Source organism: Alexandromys fortis, unplaced genomic scaffold (assembly GCF_014885135.2).
Source record: "Alexandromys fortis isolate MF-2015 unplaced genomic scaffold, M_Fortis_MF-2015_v1.1 scaffold_225, whole genome shotgun sequence".
NCBI lineage: Eukaryota > Metazoa > Chordata > Mammalia > Rodentia > Cricetidae > Alexandromys > Alexandromys fortis.
Window position 1 is genome coordinate 1,980,350 of NW_026068119.1, and position 24,415 is coordinate 2,004,764.

Below are 24,415 nucleotides of genomic sequence, written 5' to 3' on the forward strand. Positions count from 1 at the left end.
TCTTCTCTCTCTCTCTCTCTCTCTCTCTCTCTCTCTCTCTCTCTCTCTTTCTCTCTCTGAATCAGGGTTTATCTGTGTAATAGCTCTGACTGTCCTGAAACTTGCTTTGTAGACCAGGCTGGCCTTAAGCTCATAAAGATCCGCCTGCTTTTGCCTCCTGAGTGCTGGGATAAAAGCCATACGTCATCACATCTGACACAATCCTCTTGCAGGTTTTAATATTCTTTCTTTGTTCTTTATATTTAGTGTTTTGATTATTTTGTATTTTTGGATCTTTTCTTTCTTTCTTTCTTTCTTTCTTTCTTTCTTTCTTTCTTTCTTTCTTTCTTTCTTTTCTTATTGAATACTTTTTTATTACTTTATAAATAATACTAATCAAAATTCCCACTTCCTCCCCTCCTCCCACTTCCCTCCCACTCCCCCCCCCTCACTCTCCCCTACCCCTTCCAGTCCTAAGGCCCTTTCCCCTACATCCAGGTTTAGGAAGGTATGCATCCAAAGAGAATAGGATCCCAAAAAGCCAGTCCATGCAGGAGAGACAAATCCCAGTGCCATTATCATTGGCTTCTCAGTCAGCCCTGTCAGCCACATTCAGAGAGTCCAGTTTGATCCCATGCTCATTCAGTCCCAGTCCAGTTGGATTTGGTGAACTCCCATTAGATCAGTCACACCGTCTCAGTGAGTGGACCAACCCCTCGTGGTCCTGACTTCCTTGCTCATATTCTCCCTCCTTCTGCTCTTCAACTGGACCTTGGGAGCTCAGTCCAGTGCTCCAATGTGGGTCTCTGCCTCTGTCTCCACTTTTCTACCATCCCTTAAGTTTCTTTTATGGACTTGTCTATTTGGTGTTCTGTATGCTTCTTGCAACTTGATAGGCATCTCTTTCTTTAGTTTGGGGAATTTTTCTTCTATGTTTAAAAAAATATTTTCTGTGCCTTTGGCCTGAGTTTCTGCTCCCTTCTCTGTACCTATCATTCATAGACTTGTTCTTTTCTTAGTATCCCACACTTCCTGAATACTTTGTGCCTGGAATTTTTTAGATTTAGCATTTCCTTTGAACTACCCATCTCTTCCTTTTCCTTATGACAATAAATTCTCTTTTCTACTTCTTTTAATTTGTGAGGCTTACCTCTAAACTTTTTTTTCCCAGATCTCTACTTCAGGTGTATTTGTTAACTTCCCAGTTTACCTCCCATTCTTTTCCGATATACAGCCATGAATATGAGGTCACTGTCCTGCAACCCACTAGAATGACTTATGCTTGCGGGTAACTCTCTACAACGCTGATGAAGGGACACTACAGACACACCACTATTTAAGCACACACCCCCTTGCATTAAGAGGCAAAGTGGCTCAAACAGGAACAACAAAACACTGGACAAAAACCAAGTAAGAGTAACACTGCTAATTTCCTACATCTGTTGCTCCCATCGTCAGTGCACAGCCCAGGTCGGCCTGCTGGGAGTGCAGGTCTGTATCACCACATCCAGTTTGTCTTCTCTCTCAAATATTAAATGCCTTCAGTGTGTCTGAGTTTAAATCTTCCAGTGTTAAGTGGAAGGCTGATATGGATGGAATTATTGTCACAAGAGTCTAGGGTAGAAAGGTATAAGGCAAGCGAATGGCACCACTGGGTGCTGGCCATGCACACACTTTAGTAAGACCAGACCACCCAGGCTGGCTGGGCTCAGAGGCCGACCCAGACCTTGTAGGTCATTCTTACTTTATTGGGTTCTAGTTTGTTCCGTATTTCCTTGTTCCACTATTTTCTATTTAGGACAAGGTGAGAGGAAAGGTTCAATTAGTCTAAGAATACTTAGCCATTCCTCACACTGTCTTACTCAAATATTTTTACCCTTCTGAACATACATCTAATTTCGACCTACAGATGTTTTAAAGATAAACAGTAAAGTCAGCTGAAGAGACAGGTGGGACACGGGGCTTAGGACTGGCACCACCCTTGGGCATGGCTCTGGTGAGTGAGCTGCTCAATGGTGGTGGCAGTACCACCTAGTGAGTCTTCTCCAGGAAAGCCTTGCAGCACCTGAGACATTGCTGGTACACCACTTCGAAGTCAGAGTCATTGCCATAATAGGGATCTTCAACAATGAGTTGTTTCTGTGGATCATAGCTCCCAAGTAGCTCAATTTTAGCTTTGCAGTTTTTAACTTGATTACTTTTTCTATTCAAATCTCTCAGATTGCTTTCATCCATACATAGTATATAATCGAATGTGGCAAAGTCTTCTTTTGTAATCTATCTTGCCTTATGGGCTGTGCTAATGCCATGATTTCTTAGGCAGCTGACAGCTCTTGGGTCTGGGGCCGGCCTGCGTTCCAGTCAGAAACAGCGCTGCTTGTCAATGGCCCAATTAGCTGAAACATTCTCATCAATTACCATTTTCCTGAAAACTGCTTCTGCAATGGGTGACCGGCAAATGTTACGAGACACAGAAACAACACTGACTTGGATCCAACCTCTGCCATCTTCCCGTGCAGACCCAGGCACCCAGAGACGGCTTAAGGATGTGGCGCATGCGCACCGCTAGGATTCACCTCTAAACTTTTTGACTTCCTGAATCTTTCATTTTCAGTTTTATTTCAGTTTGACTTTTCTTTAGTGTTTCTATTTTTTTTTGTTAAAGTCTATTTTCATATCTTAAATTGTTTTTCTTATTTTATTCAACTGTTAGGTTTTGATTTCATGGTCTTCAATGAGGCATTTATTTATTTCTTCTTTAAGGTCATTCAACATATTCACAATTGCTATTTTAAAGTTTTTGTCTTATATTTTAGATAAATTGCTTTTCTCTGGGCCTATAGCAATAGGGACAGAGCCTATTCCTGATTATATCTTGAACTTGTATGAATAATGAAGTCAATTCTGTATCATCTGGTATAAATTCAGTGATTTCAATATGCAAAACAACTCTCTGCATATTGTGAATCAGTAACTTTATCGAGAGGTTCTTTAAAATTCCTTAGCACCACAAGAATAGCATAAAATTCTGCCTTCTGAAAAGAATTATAAGGGCTTTGTTCCCCTTACTTAATCCTTCTGATTCATAACCTGCCTTTGCTGATTTATTTGCAACAGTTTAAATGTATGGGCTCCAGTTATTGGAACATCACATAAAATTTGGGGAAGAATCCAAGAAGTTCTCTTTATAAGGTTAAGTCTATCACTTTTGGGATAGTTGCTATTAATTTTCTCCCCCAAAATTAGCACAAGCTCTTTCCCATGGTTCATTGACTTCCCATAACTGTTTTATTTCATCAGCAGTAAAGGCACTATAATCTCTCCTGGGTCTATACCTGCTAATTGATGAACTCTCAATTTACCTTTTATAATTACTTTAGAGTCTTTTTCCACATAAGCCTGGCTGTAGGTTGCTGACCAGCTCATCTGCCCCATCTATCAGTCCTTTCCACCCAACCTTTCCCACAGACAGCCCTGCGTGACTGACCGGACTCGTCCCTCCCTTCTGTTGTGTTCTTTTTAAGGCTTTAGTTCCAGAACCCCATCGGTTTGCTTTCCTGGCTTTTCCTTTGGGCATGGGATGGCGCTGGGGGTGGGTGTGAGGGTGTCAGTCTGGAATATCAAGTTGGGAGCTTAGGCCCCTGTCTCTCGCTCTATCCCAGCCCCCAGGCCTGGTCTGGACTCCAAATCCCATTGTGTGGGTAGAGGGCAAGGTGGGCCTAGTTGGAGGAACTAGGCGTGGGGGTGGTACTGGGTGCTAGTGGCCACAGGCTGGTCTTCCTCTGGGCAGGAGGTGGGAGTGGAAGGTGGGAGAGGAGGGTGAGATGGGCCTAGTTGCAGGATCACAGTAGTGTTTGGGGTGCAGGTGTGGAAGGCAGGCAGGGATGGTGGAGGAACAGCCTCTCTGGAATGGAAACAAGGAGGACCTGGGTAGGGGGTACACGACTTGGCCCTGAACCAGTATGGGTCAGCCCGGCCAGCTGCATCAGATAGATAGCCTCCTCAGGAGACCACAGAACACAGGGGGGACCCCTGTACAAAGGTGGGCTTTTGGCTGGAGATGCAGATGTGAACATAACAGTGGCATGTGGGCTCTAGGGCCATGGAGGATTATGATTCGTTATTCATCCTGGCATTGTCAGCAAGATCTACCAGGAGGCTGCATTGGTAATGGGTGTAAGTGATCTGTAAACTACCAATGGCTCCCGCCAGGCCAGGGCCAGTTCTAGCCTGAGCAGGCTGGTCTCAGGTTTGTGGAGGCCTAGGATCCAGACGCTAGGTCCCGCCCCACAGACGGTCATTTGCATACTTAATGGCACTGGGCCTCGCCTGCCTCTCAATCGGCAGCACCCAGGCCTCGCTCCCACAGGTTGTTATTTACAGATGGGTCCTGCTGTCAGACAGATACCACCTGACCTCCCTGACTATCACAGGTAGTGGCCAGACCCGCCTCCAGCAGCGCTCTTTGCATATCACCATGGCAACGGGTGAGCGCTGGGTTGCCTGCTGCAGCGAGGCGGAGACAGAGGTGACGCAGATTGCCGCGACGACCAAGATCCCAGCCTTAGTGGTGCCTGTGCCAGTCCGCGTTCCCCACCCGGAAGTCAGGAGGTGCGGCCGGTCGGCCAACATGGCGGCGGGCTTAGCGGCTGCCGTGAGCAGCGGCGTGTCATGCTTTGATCCTGCGGACTTCTTGCGCTACCTGGTAGCAATGTCTTTGTTTGAGAGGGTTGTTAGAACTAACTTCTTATGCTTATGTTCTCCATAATCCTATGTTGTCTGGCAAATCCATTTAAAAACCCCTTCGAGCTACAAAAGCCTTGTCTATCTTCCCCACATCTAATGCTGACATCATTAACCCCACCTAAGGGGAAGGCACTCTGCGTACAAAAATAAAAGGTTTTATTTAATCTGGCTAAGATTATTTAGTTCGGTGGTCTTTCTCCTCTCATGTTTGTAATTAACAAATTCCGGCCTGGAACACAACATCTGGCACGTGTCCAACAAGCTCAAGAAGATCTCACGGCAGCCGCTAAGCCCGCCGCCATGTTGGCCGACCGGCCGCACCTCCTGACTTCCGGGTGGGGAACGCGGACTGGCACAGGCACCACTAAGGCTGGGATCTTGGTCGTCGCGGCAATCTGCGTCACCTCTGTCTCCGCCTCGCTGCAGCAGGCAACCCAGCGCTCACCCGTTGCCATGGTGATATGCAAAGAGCGCTGCTGGAGGCGGGTCTGGCCACTACCTGTGATAGTCAGGGAGGTCAGGTGGTATCTGTCTGACAGCAGGACCCATCTGTAAATAACAACCTGTGGGAGCGAGGCCTGGGTGCTGCCGATTGAGAGGCAGGCGAGGCCCAGTGCCATTAAGTATGCAAATGACCGTCTGTGGGGCGGGACCTAGCGTCTGGATCCTAGGCCTCCACAAACCTGAGACCAGCCTGCTCAGGCTAGAACTGGCCCTGGCCTGGCGGGAGCCATTGGTAGTTTACAGATCACTTACACCCATTACCAATGCAGCCTCCTGGTAGATCTTGCTGACAATGCCAGGATGAATAACGAATCATAATCCTCCATGGCCCTAGAGCCCACATGCCACTGTTATGTTCACATCTGCATCTCCAGCCAAAAGCCCACCTTTGTACAGGGGTCCCCCCTGTGTTCTGTGGTCTCCTGAGGAGGCTATCTATCTGATGCAGCTGGCCGGGCTGACCCATACTGGTTCAGGGCCAAGTCGTGTACCCCCTACCCAGGTCCTCCTTGTTTCCATTCCAGAGAGGCTGTTCCTCCACCATCCCTGCCTGCCTTCCACACCTGCACCCCAAACACTACTGTGATCCTGCAACTAGGCCCATCTCACCCTCCTCTCCCACCTTCCACTCCCACCTCCTGCCCAGAGGAAGACCAGCCTGTGGCCACTAGCACCCAGTACCACCCCCACGCCTAGTTCCTCCAACTAGGCCCACCTTGCCCTCTACCCACACAATGGGATTTGGAGTCCAGACCAGGCCTGGGGGCTGGGATAGAGCGAGAGACAGGGGCCTAAGCTCCCAACTTGATATTCCAGACTGACACCCTCACACCCACCCCCAACGCCATCCCATGCCCAAAGGAAAAGCCAGGAAAGCAAACCGATGGGGTTCTGGAACTAAAGCCTTAAAAAGAACACAACAGAAGGGAGGGACGAGTCCGGTCAGTCACGCAGGGCTGTCTGTGGGAAAGGTTGGGTGGAAAGGACTGATAGATGGGGCAGATGAGCTGGTCAGCAACCTACAGCCAGGTGGCAGCAGCAGTAGAAGCTTTAAGCTGTTTTTCATTTGTCTGATTTATCTCCAACACTTCTGTTCATATTTTTCTTTTTTCTCTCAGAGTCTTAATTTCCTTGTTGAGTTTTTTTCTCCACCTTTTGAGTTTGTACTCCAAATAGCTGAATTTCATCCACTTGGCTATCTATTGCTTGTCTCTTTTTTCACTTGTCTTTGAATTGGTTGCCTTACTTTATTCACCCGTTGTTTTGTGTCCTCTATGAGGTCTTTTGAACCTTTTAAAAAATTGGGAATCTGAGTTAGTTTTATGGCATTTCAGCTATCTCAGTATATTGTTTCCTGTATTGAAAGTAGTGACTTTGAGGAGGGAGGTGTCCCATTGGCTTATTTTCTCAGCCATCTCTCCTTCCTCTCCCCTCACTGTCTTGTGTGTTTCTTTGCAGTCCTTATACATTTTTTTTTGGAAAGGATATGTCCCTCTGGTTTTAATCTCCCCCTTCCCCAGTGTTAGGAATATTTCCTAACGCGAGCTCCCTGCTGACGCAAAAATTCCCAATCAAGCCAAATCAAAACAAGCCAAATTAAAAAATATCCAGGTTTAAGGTTAGTTCTGCACTTTTGGATGGCCCCGAGGGGGGAACTGAGAAGCTGCCTGAATGCAACCCCCAGGAGGAAGAAAAGGAGAGCATGTGTTCCTCTTTTGGGGGATCATTTAAATACCCTGGGGAGTGGTCCTGACCCCTGGAGTAGGAGGGCCATCTGTCTATGTACTACTTTCATTGGTCAAATAAAGAAACTGCCTTGGCCTTTTGATAGGACAGGAATTTAGATAGGTGGAGTAGACCGAACAGAATGCTGGGAGAAAGAAAGCAGAGTCAGGCAGATGCCATGATTCTCCTGCCAGAGAGGGATGTAGGTTAGAATCTTGCTGGTAAGCCACAGTCTTGTGGTGATACACAAATTATTAAAAATGGGTTAATCAAGATGTGAGAGTTAAGCCGGGTGGTGGTGGCGCACGCCTTTAATCCCAGCACTCGGGAGGCAGAGGCAGGCGGATCTCTGTGAGTTCGAGACCAGCCTGGTCTACAAGAGCTAGTTCCAGGACAGGCTCCAAAACCACAGAGAAACCCTGTCTCGAAAAACCAAAAAAAAAAAAAAAAAAAAAAGATGTGAGAGTTAGCCAATAAGAGGCTAGAACTAATGGTCCAGGCAGTGTTTAAATGAATACAGTTTCCATGTAATTATTTTGGGGGTAAACTAGCTGGGATCCAGCGGAACGCAGCCCACCATTCCTTATTACTACAGACCGCACCCCCAGGGCGGGGTCAGGACCTGGCCTGCTGGGATTTGGAGTCCAGACCAGGCCTGGGGACTGGGATAGATGTGAGATGCAGGGGCCTATGCTCCCAACTTGACATTCCAGACTCTTTGTATATAGGGGTGACAAAAAATTAGAATGGTAATTATGACAAACATTTAGGCTCTCTTGGGGGGAAAAAAAGGGCATAGACTCAAATCTGGCTACTTCCTGCAGGCACGGGGCAGCATGGGGAGGAGAGCCAGGTGTCCACGTTTAGCTAGCAGCGTGGCTGGAAAGGCATCCCATGAACTGTCATTATGGAAAAGGCAGGCATCTGTTCCTTGAGGGAGATGAGAAGGCAGGTGTCTGAGTTCAATGGAGAGCTTGGTAGGTTTGTTGTTTGATGAGTTCCATTGTCCAGGAGATGTTGAGAGCTTCTGACATGAGCTCCATGACCCTGAGCCATCACACCTGCTGTTTCCCTGTCAATCTTTGCCTGGCTGGTGTCCATGAAGCTGGTATATGTGGAGAGCTCTTTGTGGGTTGGCCTGGGCATACGTCTGGCAGGAGGAGTAAACCTAAAAAATGGAATCTTGGAGATGGTGGGGTTAAAAGGGGCTCCAAGAAGCAGAACAAAGCTTTGGGGAAGCGACTAAGGATATCTCCACCCAGTAAATGTGGTGGGCAAGCCAGTATCACTAAGAAAGAATGAGAAAAAAATTGTCCTACAAGAATGTAGGGCAGTGGCAGAGTTTTAAATGGGGAGGAATGGGTCCCATCTACCCCCATAGCTGAAATTGGTGAGGGAAACTTAAGGCCCAAGTGAGAATAAAAGTAATGGACTTACCCGCCACTTGTAGCATGACCCTCGGCTAGGAGAGGGCAGCGTCAATCTTCTGTAAGGCTGAGATGTTTGAAGGCTGGCACAGTTTCACTTGCTGATGGTGATGAGGCTGGACCTCTGTGGCTTGGCATAGAGGACAAGTCTGCATGGGGGCATTGTGATTTCCAGTGTCCAGGTTGCTGGCAGATAGGGCACAACCTCGGAGCAGGTGTAGTGCAATATCACGCTACGTGACCATTTAGGCTACACTTGATAGAGCCCTGTGATTGACTTCCCTTGTACCCCTTCCTGTGACCTTAGGACAGCTGGTAAGGCCTGGGCCTGTAGATTGTTGTAGCTTTGTCTGTTGAGAAGACTCAGCTGATTTCTCTCAGGCATTAAAAACTTTAAAGGCCATTTTCACCAATTCCCATATAGGAGTTTGGGGACCATCCTCAACCTTTTAACTCTTTCCTAATATCTGGTACTGACTGAGGAAGCAGAATGATTAGTAGAAAAGGAACCTAGCCGCTTTTCTACCTGAGAGAGATTTAGAAGAGAAAAGGGAGCATAGGAGGGGCTAGCCCAGTGAGCAGAGGTGGTCCAGGAGTGGAGCAGTAAGGTAGGAGGGGAGGGGAAGGTGGAAGTTTGTTGCGGGAGGTCCTTCCGCCCCTCCAACCAATAGCTGCTGAGATACCAGCTCATTGGGGGCGTGGTTTCTCTCCCTTTAAAAAAACGGCTACTTCCTCCGCTTGCTCTCTTCACTTCCTGCTCTGCCAGCGACTAGGCTCCCTTCCTGGTTGCGCAGAGGGCTGTTGTCTGGGACGGTGATCAGTAAGTTTTTTCCTTTTTAAATAAATACCACCCTTTTAATCATAATTCCAAACTGGTGTGGCATTGTTCGTGACTTACTCCTTCAGAAGTTGACCTTGAACCTCCGAATTGGGAAAGGGAGGGGAAAGAATGTTGCTCTGCAGGAGGGGGATTAGGTAGTAAGGGCTTGAGGGAGTAGGGGAGCAGCCAGTGCCTCTGGTGCTGTGAGACACTGGCTACTAAGGGGAGGGGGGACGAGAGCGCAGAGACCAAAAACCATGGACATTCTATATGTAAGCTCTGTTTCTTTGTATCAGACAGGCTCAATTTTAAAAGATTTTTGTAAGAGGCTTACAGGGGCAAAAGCGGACCTGGCTTTGAACTGTAAGTGCCCATTTTAGAGTCTATGCCCAACCACGTGGCCTAAGTCCATTTTAGAGCATCCTCCAAAATGGCTCTTAGGTCCAAAAGGGGTCACGGAGATTGGATGCCCGGCGACCCAGGACAAACAGATCTCCGCCTTAGCCAAGCCCGATCCCACGGGATTGACTGACACCTGGTACTCGAATTCCCAGAGTGAGCTCACCGACTTCAGCAGGAATCCGAAAATGACAAAATAAGTATGAATGGGTCCCCCCAAAACCCTATAGCATAGATAAGAAAAGGGACTCACCAAGACGCAGCCACTGTAGCCCAGAAACCAGTTTTAAGCGTGGCATAGAGAGCTCGAATTATAGACTAGGGGCCTTTCAACACGTGGCCTGCCGCATGGAAAGGGCTTGCCCTAGCTCGGCGAAACCTCCAAAATGTTAGGAATATTTCTTAACGTGAGCTCCCTGCTGACGCAAAAATTCCCAATCAAGCCAAATCAAAACAAGCCAAATTAAGAAATATCCAGGTTTAATGGAAGATCTGTGCTCTCGGGTGGCGGGAGGTGGGGGGGACTGGGAAGCCACTGGAACACGACCCCTGGGAGGAAGAAAGGGAGACCATATGTTCCTCTTTTGGGGGATCACTTAAATACCCTGGGGAGGGGTCCTGAACCCTCATAGGTGGGGTTAGGACCTGGCCTGCTGGGATTTGGAGTCCAGACCAGGCCTGGGAGCTGGGATAGATGCGAGGGGCAGGGACCTACGCTCCCAACTTGACACCCAGTATTTCTGTTTGTGATATGATGTGTTCTGTAATGATATTTTGTTTGTGATCAACAAATAAAGCTTGCCTGATGATCAGAGTGCAGAGCCAAACCACTAGGTAGTCATAAAAGCCAGGCAATGGTGGTGCACACCTTTCATCCCAGCACTCAGGAGGCAGAGACAGGTGGATCTCCATGAGTTCAAGGCCATCCTAGGCTACACTAAACTGATCCTGTCTCAAAGGCAAACAGAGCCTATAATCCCACCCAGTATTCCGGAGCCACATGCCTTTAATCCCAATACTAGGAAGGTGGAGACAAAAAGGGATATGGTGAGGCAGAGAGGGTAATGTAAAGCAGGACAAAACAGGAGCTCAGATGAGGTTTGCAGTCTGAGAATGCAGTCTCAGCATGCAGCCAAGACTTGTAGAGACAGGAGGATTTCCCCTTTGGTCTGAGCATTGGTAAGAACTCTCTAGTGGTTGACTGCTCTGCTCCTCCGATTTCTCAGCATTAACCCCTGTATCTGAATCTGGGTTTTTATTATTAAGACCAATTAGAATTCATGCTACCCGTTTTATTTTATGTGAGTATGTGTGGTGGAGTTGTTGAGTTTGGGTTCCTCATTACTAGTAAGATGGGAGGCTGATGGTAATAACAGATACGATGGTTTGACATCAATACAGGTGTTGAATACTCTCAACTGCTTGGGTGTCATTGTCCTTGTCTTCTGCACAGAATGCAAAGTATGCATCTGATAATTATGTGTATTGACTCCTTATTTAATTAATTTTCCATGTCAGTATCCTTAGATTGTTTTCATCTTGGTTGACTAGGTGACTCACAGAAAACTTTTAGCTATGAATCCATTTAACATACATTTTTAGTATTACATTCCAACCCTAGCCTGGATACAGAGTTCTATTCAGGAACACTTACTTTTTGTCATGGAATAACCCTCTAGATTAATGTTTAGAGAAAGCAATGTCCAATACTGTACTAGTACCATTTTCCAGAGGAATCTTTGATGAATACACTTCTGAAACACTTTTCAACCTTCATTATTTTGCTGTCCAGTCACCTTCATTCCTACTCCCAGAGTTACCTTTGCATCCTTGAAGGATCCTTTAGCTAAATCAATCTAGTCCTTTTGTTTGCTTGTAATTTTCTTTTTCTCCCTAAGGAAATCACAATTCCTCACTCTGCCTTACTCAAATCTGCTGAGTTAGTTGTGACTCATTCATCTGCTCTTTAACATGTAAATCTTAGTTGCTGCCTCCTTTCATGTTCTAATCTTTTCCTTCAAATTCTGTCCTTCCCATCTGTTTAAAGAGAGCCTTTAAGAGCTTAATCAAAAGTTTTCTGGAGGACATGAAGTCAAATGTGAATTTATAGGCCCCCTGTTAAGTATACCTTAATCATCATCATGCACATCTTCTTGCCTGTCTCATCTATTCTATACGCTATTGCTTACACTCTTCCAGAGTTTGCTTGTCTCACCAGCCTCTCATACTCTTCTCTTCTTTATGTTTTCAACCCTAAGGTCACCAAAACCTCCAGAAAACTTCTTATCCCTAACGTAAGTGTTGTGGCCTAGAAGTTCAGATGCCGGATTATCACATTTGTGCTTCATCATCTATTTATCATCTCTGATATATATGTCATTTTCTTATAGCCTTTCTAATGAGACAGTCTTCTTAGATAATATTGGCAACAATGGTAAGCAACTACTATGTACTACTTATTGTATTCTGCTCACTGTAATAGGTAATTTTTACATATTTGTTTTGTTCTTTATCATAGCTCAAGTAAAATGCATTCATTAGATCCCCTATAATTGGAAGTTTTTCACCCCCCTGCCAGTTCATGAATAACCACTCAGAGGCTTCCTATTACTTATAAATGCTTGGTCGATGACTCAACTTATTATTAGCTAGCTCTTGCATTTAAATTAACCCATATTTTTCATCTATACTTTGCCACATGGTTTGTGGCTTGTTTCCTCATTTTCTACATGTCTTGCTTCCTCAGCAGCTGGCTGGCATCTCCCAGACTCTTCCCTTCTTCTCCTGTATCTCTTCTTAGATTTCTGGGCTTTCTCTCTCTTGCCTTGCCATAGGCCAAAGCAGCTTTATTTATCAACCTATGAGAGCAACACATATTCACAACATAGAGAAAGACATCCCAAAGCACTCCCCCTTGAACATGAAGACACAGGATGGGCACACCCTGATGGGAGGAAAAGAGCTTCTCAAAAGGTAATAAGAAGCAGAAATGGACTCAGTAGTCCTCCTTGTCCGCTATGTTCAGCGACCTCAAGAATAATGGCAAGGGATTTTTGATTCTACTGGACCTATTGGTTTCGTGGGAGCCTAGGCAGTTTCGTGGATGCTCACCTTACTAGACCTGGATGGAGGTGGGTGGTCCTTGTCATCCGTTTTTGAAAGACGCACAGGTGTACCCAAGGTGCTCTTGGTAGCATTGTCTGTCACAGCAAACCACTAGAAGTGATCTACAGGCCCATCCATCTAGGAATGACCAAATAAATTCCACTATCCTTTCTCCCTAGAGTCCTACAGGGTCGCTGGTAAGCATGAGACAGATTATTTGTAACGTCTGAGCAGATTGCCAATGTGACCTCTCAGAATTCAGGAATTTGGGTGGTTTTCTGTTAGTTGTTCAGTGTACTCTCGATAGTTTTGAATGGCGCCTGGCATCTAATAGCTACTGAAAAATTGTTTGCTGAATAAATGGGAGAAGTAAAGGTGCGTGTTGCCGAATGCATATCCGNTCGTGGATGCTCACCTTACTAGACCTGGATGGAGGTGGGTGGTCCTTGGACTTCCCACAGGGCAGAGAACCCTGATTGCTTTTTGGGCTGACGAGTGAGGGGGACTTGATTGGGGGAGGGGGAGGGAAAGGGGAGGCGGCGGTGGGGAAGAGACAGAAATCTTTAATAAATAAATAATAAAAAAAGAAGCAGAAATGGAATTCAAACCTAGGCAATTCTTTGTTTTTCCCATGACACTAGCCTACTTCAGCGAAAACATCAGAGAAGAAGCTAGAAAGCAGATGAAGGGAGGACACCAATTACTGGAATTTGAAGAAGTAGCTACCATCAAAGTGTACACTGTGAAGAAAGAATGGGTTAATTGAGAAAAAACTTACACTAACTTCATATATTTGTACAACATTAACCTTTGTGATCTGTGCTGGTCTCTTGTTAAACACAGCCAATCCTTCAGAGCCAACTGACAAAAAACCCCCAGAGATTCTTAATTCAAATATATCATGCCAATGGCCTTATTGAGTCTTTGCTTCCCTGGGAAAGTTCATTAGCTAGGCCTTCATGCCTGCATTTTGTTCACTAGTGGTATTTTCCAATATCCTATATTACTGCCCACTAAATTTTGATCACTCAATATCTTTCCCAGCCCAAAGTTCTAAACATTTTTACAATTCTCCCTAAAACACAGCTTCTTTTTTTTTTTTTTCTGAGACAGGGTTTTTCTGTGGTTTTGGAGCCTTTACAGCAACACTCTACATTACTATCTTAGTTAGGTTTCTCTGTTACTGTGTTAAAACACTGACAAAAAAAATTTAGAGGAAAAGGTTTATCTCAGCTTATATTTTACACTCTACCAAGAAAAAAAGGCAGGGCAGGAACTCCAGGTAAGAAAATGGAGGAAGAAACTGAAGCAGAGGTTACGGAGGAATTCTGCCTACTAGCTTGTTTCTTACAGTTTGCCCCATTAACTTTCTTATACAACCCAGGGCCACTTGGCCAGGGGTGGCACTGCCTATGCTGGGCCCTTCCACATGGTTCATTAATTAAGAAATGTCCCACAGATTTGCCTACAGGCCTGTCTGATAGATGAAATTCCTCAATTGAAGTTCCCTCTCACCAGATGACACTAGCTTATGCCAAGTTGGCAAAAATCTAAGCAGAATGTGATCTTCAGTTAAACTGACATAGTTATCTGCTGACACAGAAAGTAAGTTAGAATACCACTGTTAATCTGCATACTACATGCCAAAATGAATTAAAATGGCTTATCAGAGTTGTAAAAGATGCTTGTTTCTTTCACTTCCTCAGAAAGGAAGTTTTGAATCTATTACTGAAGCTAATACTTTTATATTGCTTTATAACCTGGAGTAAAAGCAGTTACAAAGATAAGCCCAAATCAAGAAAGTATACAGTCATACGTTGTATGTCCAATGCAAGGAATGAGGGAAGAATAAAATCCACATGGAAATGGCATTTATCAGTCAAGAAGGTTCAGTGAGTTCATGATATGGAAAGCCCACAGTTCCAAAATATGGTAATAATGAGTAAAATATAAAAGATAAGCTGAAAAGGACTAACAATAACAAAAAATTAACAAAAGGCCATATAATTATCTCCATGCTGAAGTGTCAGGCTTACTGCTCTAGAAGCAAACTGTGGTAGACAGCAGTTACTCTCCTGAAAAGCATAACATCCCAAAAATACTCTGTAAAATGCTGGATATAGGCCAGACTCATTGTTTAAAGTTAAGGTATTTACAAATTCACTAACCCTTATCCATAGGTCTTACAAAAATAAGGACCAAGTTAAAAAAGAAAACACTGTCAGGTCAGAACCTTTGCCAGGGTCTTTAGCTCTGACTAGGTACAGGTCAGGATATACTAAGAGCCTGGCCTCACAACTAGGAGATAAGTTCAACCAGCAGCTGTCTTTGAGTAGATCTCCCAAATGCCAAAGACAGTTCCTATAAAATGGGTTTGAATCTAACAACTGACTGGTATTTGGGAGTCTAGTTAGGAGGAAAATATGCTGAATAAGTTGATATCTTTCTACCAAGCTTCCACTTTGGGAAGAAGGAAACCTAGAAGAGTTGAATAACACTTTTAGAATATGCTTTTTAATGCTTGCAAACTATTTATCAAATTAGATAATCATGTGGCTTTTAAAAAGATCATGCTAAACAAATTGAAAGTGTGTCTAATGATTATTGTTATACTGTGAATGGTTATACAGAAGACTGTGTAAGTGTAGAGATGGGAGGAAGTTAACATTTACTATATGATATGGCATACACTAACAATAAGATTTGGTTTTGGTGTCAAACTTCTAAAACTCTGTTCTGTCACCTTGGCTGAGGTGCCTTATCTCCCTTTACCTCTATGTTTTCCATTTATAGAATAGGTCTGGGGATGTTGTTCCCATTTAAAGCATTGTGAACAGTATTATTGTTTGAACATGAAATGTGCTCTATAGGCTTGTGGGTTTGGACACTTGATTTTCAGTTGGTCGCACTATTTGGGAAGGCTGTAAGATGTTTAGGAGGTAGAGCTATGCTGGAGGAAGTATGTCACTGGTGGAGGGATTTGAGGATTTATAACCAACCCCTAATTACTGTTTTCTTTCTGTTTCCCCGAGTGAGGAGTGGCAGAATCCTTACAAGCTGTTTAATCCAAAATTCACAGAAGAACAAACTGAAGTTCAGCATAGGAGTGGGACATGCCTCAGGTTATTTAGTAGATGAGGTAAGGCATAAGGATTCAGCACAGGGCTCTGTTCTTGAGTGATTCTCAAACAACCTGGAGTGTACCAGAATTCCCTGGAGGCCTTTGCTGGTTTCCACTGTTAGAGAGTCGGGGAACTGGGAGTAGTGGAGAGAGGGGAGACTGAGGTCAGAATGTATTGTATGAGAGAAGAATAAATAAAAAGAGGAAGGGAGGCAAGGAGCAGCAATTTGCCTACATCCTCAAATGATAATATAGCTAGCCTGGAGATATACCAGAGTTCATTAATCATTCTTTTCTTTTCACAATGGAGTACAGGGCTTGCGATCTATAGACATTCACACACAAAAGGGTAACAGGTAAAGAAAAGTAAATAAAAAATATAGCATTAAGAAGGTGAGATAAATGGCCAACATTTACAAGTTGTGAGGGATTTCCCAGTTTAAAAAAATTACTTTTTTCAAAAAGCTGCTAAACTTTAAGTACTTATACTAACAGATTATCAGTTAACTAATTTTTTTTTGTTTTATTTTTCAACATGAGTTTTATATTTTTAATTGTTTAAAATTTTCATACATGTATATATTTTGATCAAATACACCTCCCATTTCCTCTCCCTCCAATTCCTCTTGCCCAACACTTTCCCTTCAAACCTTGATGTGTTCTGGTTTTAAATCCACTGAGTCTATTTAGTATTACTTGAATGTGCATGGGTGTAGGACTATCTACTGGGTCATGAGTAGCCTCTTAGGGACCAATTCCTGAAGAAAACTGCCGGTGGCTTTGTAAAAGGTATAGCAGGTGGCAATTGAAGTTCAAGATGTTAGTCTACCAAGAACAAAATCCCTGATTTATGAATCTGTTACAGGCAAGGCTCTGAGACCACAGACTCCAGAATGTCTTTTGCTTCTGCTATGCCTTTACATGTTTGCTGCTGCTATCTTTCTCTGGTATCTGGCATGGTGTGAATGGGTATGGGGAGATTCCCCACTGTCTGTAATGTAGTGTGTTTATTTCATGGAAACATTTCATTCTACTTGGCATTTTTACCTGTGGATTATTATGAAGATGATTTCCTCCCAAGATGTACTGTGTAACTGATAATAATAATGTTAGTTGAAATACAGTCCTGATGATTAAAGATAAATCAAAGAAGTGTCATACAGCTAGAACACATGAGTTTCTATTGAGGAGCCATATAGACAGTGGCTTAGGTTAATGATTAAGAAAAGCAATTGAGTCCCAGGAGCCAGGCTGCCTTGAATTCTTTTAATCTTAATGTTGGAAGATGTATTTACAGCTTTGGGAGTACATCATAGCTGAAATAAAGCTTTGAAAATAACTGAAAGTTAGGCTAAGATGTTTTTGTTAAATAGCCTTGAGGTGAGAAACCTAAGAAGACAATTTAAAGTTTTAGAAAGACATATGGTTGAAGGAGGAACTCGTTAAGGTCAGGGAACAAGAACAAAGAAGCCCAATTACTATTAGGTAACATATCTTTTTTTCTAGGATTAGTTGATGACAAAAGGTAATGGTTAATTCTTTATACCTATTTCTGCCCTCAATCTCTTGGTATAAAAAGCTATTGATGAGTGGGTATGCATCCTAAAGTTTTAAAACAGAGCTGACTGCTTTTTATATAAAAGTTGAGAGTTGTGATTCTTTTAAGATTCCTTATACGATTACCTTTCAATATGAGCAATAAAGTGATTGGTTCTTTCTTTGTAACTGCAAAGTGCAGTCTTTCAGTGAAAGAACTGACTGAGAAGAAAACCTTGCTTGCTTACACTGTTAATCTATAATAAGTTCCTTGGGGATGAATGTATATGGGTTCTTGGGATAATTTGTTTTACACCTGTAATATGTAAAATGTTTACGCATGTTAAGGAATATGGATAACACACTGTTTTTTACTTGTATTTATTGTAAGTATCCACTTGAAAAATAGAATATAATCACATTGTGATTTTTATATTGCCTGAAAGATTTTGCTGGGGTATATAAGCTGTAACAGAAAGAATAAAGATAGAGTTGGAAGGAAAACATCAAGAATGAGAGAAGGAAATCACCAGGAAAATAAAGAATAGAGAATAGAGAAGAAAAAAGAAGGAAACCATCAAGAAAGTGTGTGTGTCTTTTACCCTTCAGATAAAAATGTCTTAGTATGCTGACTCTGTGGAGTCCCTTCAAGCCCTGTGCTATTGGAGGCTAGTGCCCCAGGCAGGAAAACAAAACTGTCTCTTTCTCCCCGAGTAGCTAATAGCTACTCAAGTATGGGTGGGACTTCATGAGTCTCTTCTTCATCCATGCTGTGTATTTTGGCTGGCTTGATCATGTGCTAAAAGTCGCAACAACTGTGAGTTTTGTTTGCAATGGCCTTGTCATGTCCAGCAAGCACTGTTCTTACAAAGTTCATCAAAGAGTGTAAGTACCCCCTCTTCCTAGATGGTTTTTTTTTTATTGAGAAAAGGGAAAAAAAAAGTTTCCGCCTCCTCCCAGCCTCCCATTTCCCTCCCCCTCCTCCCACCCTTCTCTCCCTCCCTCTCCAGTCCAAAGAGCAGTCAGGGTTCCCTGCCCTGTGGAAAGTCCAAGGTCCTCCCCCCTCCGTCCATGTCTAGGAAGGTGAACATCCAAACTGGCTAGGCTCCCACCAAGCCTGAACATGAAGTAGGATCAAAGCCCTGTGCCATTGTCCTTGGAACTCCTCCTCAGCACCGCTCTGGGTGGGTTGTGGATGCAAGCCCGATGTCTTCCCTGGTGCCCGGATCGGATCTCCTTGCTGCTTGGGTGGCTCGTAAACAAAGGGCCTACCTTGCTTGCTGCAGGCAGGCTATTGGGACAAAGGGGCTACCACCCTCCGGATTCGGATTCGATCCAAGAGCCAGAACAGGATGAGCTGGGAGATGTTATGTGGTCAAAGAGGGGAGGGAGTCAGAGGGAGGGGGGAGGGTTGTGGATGCAAGCTGGGTGGGATAGGAAGAGAGAGGAGGTATTGGGCAGAATAACCCCTGAGGATGACCAGGAAGTGTAGGAGGGATGAGGAACGTCTGAGTTCCCCTAGATGGTTTCTGAGTCGTGTTGTGTATGTGTACACGTGTGTGTGCTTACGTGCATGTGTGTGTGTGTGTGTGTGTGTGTGTGTGATATAGATGTCTTATTTGGAGCTGAGACATCTACAGGTTGTTTTGCTTTGTATGTTGATCAGTTCTGGGTCTAACCATCTACTGCAAAATTTCTCTGATAAGGGTTGATAGATATACTAATCTATGAGTATAAGACAAAAAATTATGGGGCAGTTTGTTATTACATCTATTTAGTAAAATAATAATATTAGGTTCTCTCCAAGGGACAAAGATCTAGTAAGTCACAGGGTGGTTTTTTTTTTTTTTTTGACCAGTAATGATACCAGGCATCAGTTCCATCTTTTAGAGTGGGTATTAAATCCAAGCAGAAAGTGGTTGGCCACTTCCATATCATTTGTGCCACTTACAACAGTGGGATTATCTTGCCAGGCCAGTCATTATTGTAGCTTGTAGAGTTAACAGGTAGTTAAGACTGATGATTCATTTTGTCTCCTGGAGGCTTGCATAGTATCATTCAGCACTATAAAAGCTAGCCAGTAGTGTTGAAGCTTCACAGTTAGTACAAAGCATTTTGATTTCTGCATGTTCTATGACTCAAGTATGTGATGCCTTCAGCAATAGGGTCTTAAAATCTAGTTCTGGAGGGTAACCAGGAGCAATGGTAATAGCAAATAATGTTTGGAGGTTGTCTAAAGGACTCTACTGACCAACAAATTTAAAGTGTTAAACATACCTGGGACTGAGGTTTTTATTTCATGGCATCCGATACCTGGGAGAGGCACTGTCCCCCTTATTATAGGTAATTCAATTTAAAGACATATACACGTACGCACACACACATGCATGCACACATTTGTATGTTAGGAAGCTTCTACAGTAGCGGGTTTCCATATGACTTTTCCAAATGTCTTTAGTGTTAGTTATTCCCACCCAGTACTCCCTCTTCTACCCTACTATCCAATCCCTATGCCACTTAACCTTAAACTCAGTGGGTCACAATGAGGACATGAGAGTAGGAGGAGGACTTGTTGGCAAGGAGAAGTTTGGCTGAAGTAGGGGGAGATAAGGGAGGGTAACAAGTGGGGGTAAATATGATCAAAATTCATTTATCAATTGATCAAAGAATAAAATATTTAAAATAATCATTGTAAGCTTATGCACCCTACCTCTGAAGGCATAAAGGAAACAGAGCACTAAATTGTGTCTGTAAAACTTTTGCAATTTACTTGTATAATATTTTAAGAGAAGGAATATGAAAAGAACAGCAGAAATGGAGGAAGAGGGTTTATATTTGTAAATGCTATCCAATTGCCAAAAGACAAGTTTGCTTAGAAATATCAAGTACTCTGGAGGCATACCATCTACATGATGAGTTCCCTGAATAATCAAACCCAGTAACCCTTTGAACTTTCAGTGATGTGTGTGTGTGTATGTTTGTGTGTGTATGTTTGTGTGTGTGTATGTGTGTGTATAAGAACTGCATGGATCTCAAATGTCTGAAAGCTGTTTGCAATTATTCCTCTTGTGAACACCAAACTGATCATGGCTTTATTCCAAGAGTTTCCATGACTCCTAATTTAATTTCTTGAGAGATGATATAGATGGAGACAACTTTTCCAGGATAATAAAACACATTTGAATTTCATTTCCATCTCATTATCACACTTGTGCTATCAAGTGATTTTGACAGTGTTTGGAGATGTCCTGTAGGAGACTGTAAATTCTCCTTTATTCATGGTAGACTACAAGATGAAAGTTTAGGGTTTCAGCTAAGCCCTTTAATGTACTGATATAGTTGAATGACTGACCCAATGACCTAAGCCTCTAGCCCAAGACTCACCAAAGTATTTTCTACAGACACATACAATGGTGTTCCTGGGTACCTTTTTTCATGGGTTTTTTAAGATTAAAAACTATTTTTTATAGCAATACTATTGTTATTTGTTTTTTTTTTTCATTCCCATTTGTCTCACTAGTACAGAGACTTCAGGTGGCATGACATGTTATAATGGCATGCATCTGATAACTAATGGACTGGTACTTTTGTCTTTTTAACTTTTAAACATTTCTTGCTCTCAATATCTAATATAATTAGTATTAGATTTTGGGGTCTGTGGTAACTTTTAAGGGTATTAAGGTGCTTTTTTTATAGGAAAAGATACAGGAGTATAATGATTAAAAGAAAACCTATAGAATGAGATAAATGATTTATTAACTATACATTTGAAATGGTGAGGTTGTTTAAATATATAGAAAACTTCAAAAATTCAATAGCTAAAATACAAACAACTAATTAAAAGTTGGCAAAAATTCTGAATTCACAGTTCTCAGAAGAATATATAAAATGGTCAAGAGCTATCTGAAAAGTTGCTAAATATCACTAGTATTCAGGAAGAAGCCAACTCAAACCACAATGAGGTATCATTTTGATCTAGCTAGAATTGCAATTATCAACACCAAAAAGCACAAAAGTTAGTGTCTATGTATACTGAAAAGAATGCTTATTATACTGTTTGTATGAATGTAAATTAGTATATTCATTATGGGAAACAATACATAGCTTTTAAAAACAAAACTACTGTTTTATTTATATGCCCTCTCTGATTATATTACACACCAATAGAAAATTAAATCTGTTTATCACAGCAAATCTGCATGACCACGGTTTTCAATATATTATTCACAGTAGCTAAAATAATGAATTAACCTTGCTTTCCATTAACAGGTAACAAAAATGTGTCACAATGGAATACTATTCAGTCATTAAATAGAAAAGCAATATTACATCTTCTGCTGAAATTAGAAGAAACTAGAAAATATCATAGGATATATTCAAAATATAAGTAATCACATATTATTAGTCAAATGTATTATAAAGGATGAAAACGTTTCACAAATGTTGCTTTATCAAAATTTTGTCATTTCTAGAATATATGGCATTCTGATTTAGCAGAAGACAAATTACATAATATTAGTTTCCTTTTAATATGGAGATTACATTTCTTAACTACAGTGATTAATTACATCAAAAAGTTTGGAAAAGAGGAGGATCATATAACTTGGGAAGACAGTTACCCTAGTAGATGGATGACATTAGGTAATTTAGAAGCCCCTCTTTAACAGGTTTTTCCTGGTAAAGTAAGGAGAATCTTCTGTTTCATAGAATAGAAAGGAGACAAAGTGAAACAAATGTTGACATAATATTGTTGTGTTGATACAAAATTCTGGTAGCAGGATGCCAAGTGTACTCATAATCCCAGGGCTTTCAATTTTAAGCATGAAGCCCCAAGAGACGAGCAGTATTTAGCACATCATCTCTTGTTAAATAGCAGCCACAGAGTTGGCGGTAACCAGTGAATGATTCCCTGCCATGAAGGATTCGCCAATTGTCTATAAACAGTACCTGTGAATGTATAAAAAAAAAGAGAGAGAAAACAATCAAAACTAGGGAAAATCATAGGGAACTTAAACCAGAAGAGCTCACTGAAAGATAAAGCTTTAGATTGTTCTATTAGTTATATTTGATGAAATATTTTTCTTCTGAAGTTAAGCAAATTAAAAAGAAAATAAGATGTTTCTAACCCCATAGCAGGCTAAATAGCAATTAAAAAGAAAATAGTTTATAAGCTCTGTGCACCTGAGAGCTTATATTCTTTGTGCAACTATCATTTCTTCAAAGTTAATCATGAAATTGTGTTTTTCTATAATCCTCAGTTTATTATTTCTCAATTATGTTTTGTGTAAAGCTGAAGATATTCTTTAGAGGAAATATCAATGCTTAAAAATGGAATTATTAAGCTGGAAGGATCTTAGTTAAATCCCTTCATAATTACAATAAGTGTCTGATGTTTAGAGATGACATGGTGCCTGTTTACAGATCATCAGTGAATAAATGGCAGGGCCAAGAACAGTACCTGGGACATAAGAAAAAAATATTGTAATATGGTGATGCATATTAAACAAGTATCATTCTTCATTGATTTTATATGGCAAGTTTATTTGATATCTTTATAGAATTTAGGGACTACCTTTCCAGGCTTCAGTTTGACCCAAAGCTCATTCTCAGGCCTTCTCAATTCAGTTGTTAGGGTTCGGTGTGCTGTATACCAACGATGGACAACATCATAAGGAACAGTGTTGATGACAGCCCGGTCATAGTTGTTGTACCTTATATGGAATCATGAGAAATAAAGATCTCAGACACATGATAAAGACATTTACTGTTTAGTTAACTGTTTTAGATAATACTGTCTCTGTTCCACACTTGAAACAACAATGAATCAATACATACTTAGGAATACAGCACCAGAGATAGGAATTCTACTATCTACTGGTCATATTTTGTTTTTCTTTGGAGATTCTGGTGGCAGGGAGTCAAAATTAAGTTCCAGTTGATTTTTCCCAACTCAGAATATATTTTTTTTAAATCTGAAATGTGTTTCATGGAGAAAGTACTTCTTTTTGTCAAAAGGCATAAAATCAAAAGGAGATTTGAACTTTTTATATTAAACTAAGGAGGGCAAAATAAGCTGTATAAACAAGGATATTTAACAAAACAGAATGAGATAATTCCACAAGTATTTCCTTTTGCGGGAAAAATACTAGCTATAACACAATAGACAGTTTTACTCAGAGATCTTAACAGAGACTGTCATTTATTCAACACTGGCACTTACATGAGCACTTGCCATTGCCAAGGAGTTTATTAAAAAAATAAATATGCAATGATGAACATAGGAGACATGATCCCAGCTATTGGGAAGTTTATATTCTATTGAAGATGCAAGTTTATAAATACAACAAATATAAATAAGATAGCTTCAGTTAGCTACAGATGCTGTGTGAAAACACAGTGACATGTATTTAAGGGTAACTGGAAAATTTGTTTTTGGGTACTGAAGGAATTTTAGGAGAAATGACACTTGAGCTGGTGCCTGTATGAATAGAAATCCAGTATATGACAAGCTGAAGGAAGTGCAGACTAGGCAGAGAGAATAGCAAATACAAAGTTTTGGGTTACAATGGCACTTTATTATGTTTACAAACCACCAGGCAGGCCATGTGATGGTATGGGAGGTCCTTCTGTCTATGTGTTGCTTTTATTGGTTAATGAATAAAGAAACTGCCTTGGCCTGCTGATTGGGCAGAACTTAGGTAGGTGGGGAAGATGGAACTGAATGCTGGGAGAAGGAAGGCAGAGAGAAAGAAACCATGGAGCCACTGGAGAGAGACGTGATGAAACTTTCCTGTTAGGTCACAACCTCGTGGTGATACACAGATTAATGGATATGGGTTAAACTAAGATGTAAGAGTTAGCTGATAAGAAGCTAGAGCTAATGGGCCAAGCAGTGATTTAACGAATACAGTTTCTGTGTTATTATTTTGGGTCTAAGCTAGCCTGGTGGCCAGGAACAAACAAGCAGCCCCTCATATATTAAATAAGTAAGGAGAATTATGATTGAAGAAATGAAATAGAGGAAGTAGCTAGATGTAAGATCATATATATATA

At 42.0% G+C, this 24,415-nt stretch overlaps 1 protein-coding gene and 1 pseudogene across 2 annotated transcripts in view; both read right to left on the minus strand.

Annotated features, from left to right (window-relative positions):
* Positions 1–1,589: 1,589 nt before the first annotated feature.
* On the minus strand, positions 1,590–2,486 carry LOC126490213 (low molecular weight phosphotyrosine protein phosphatase-like; annotated as a pseudogene).
* An 18,608-nt stretch (positions 2,487–21,094) lies between these two features.
* Positions 21,095–24,415, minus strand: part of Tmlhe (trimethyllysine hydroxylase, epsilon) — a 104,906-nt gene continuing 101,585 nt past the window's right edge. For both annotated transcript variants that reach the window (XM_050124954.1, XM_050124955.1), the window contains 2 exons: positions 22,935–23,073; positions 21,095–22,309 (listed from right to left, as the gene is read on the minus strand). In XM_050124954.1, coding sequence (XP_049980911.1) covers positions 22,178–22,309; positions 22,935–23,073 — 271 coding nt within the window. In that variant the 3' untranslated portion in view covers positions 21,095–22,177. The remainder of the gene's footprint in view (positions 22,310–22,934; positions 23,074–24,415) is intronic.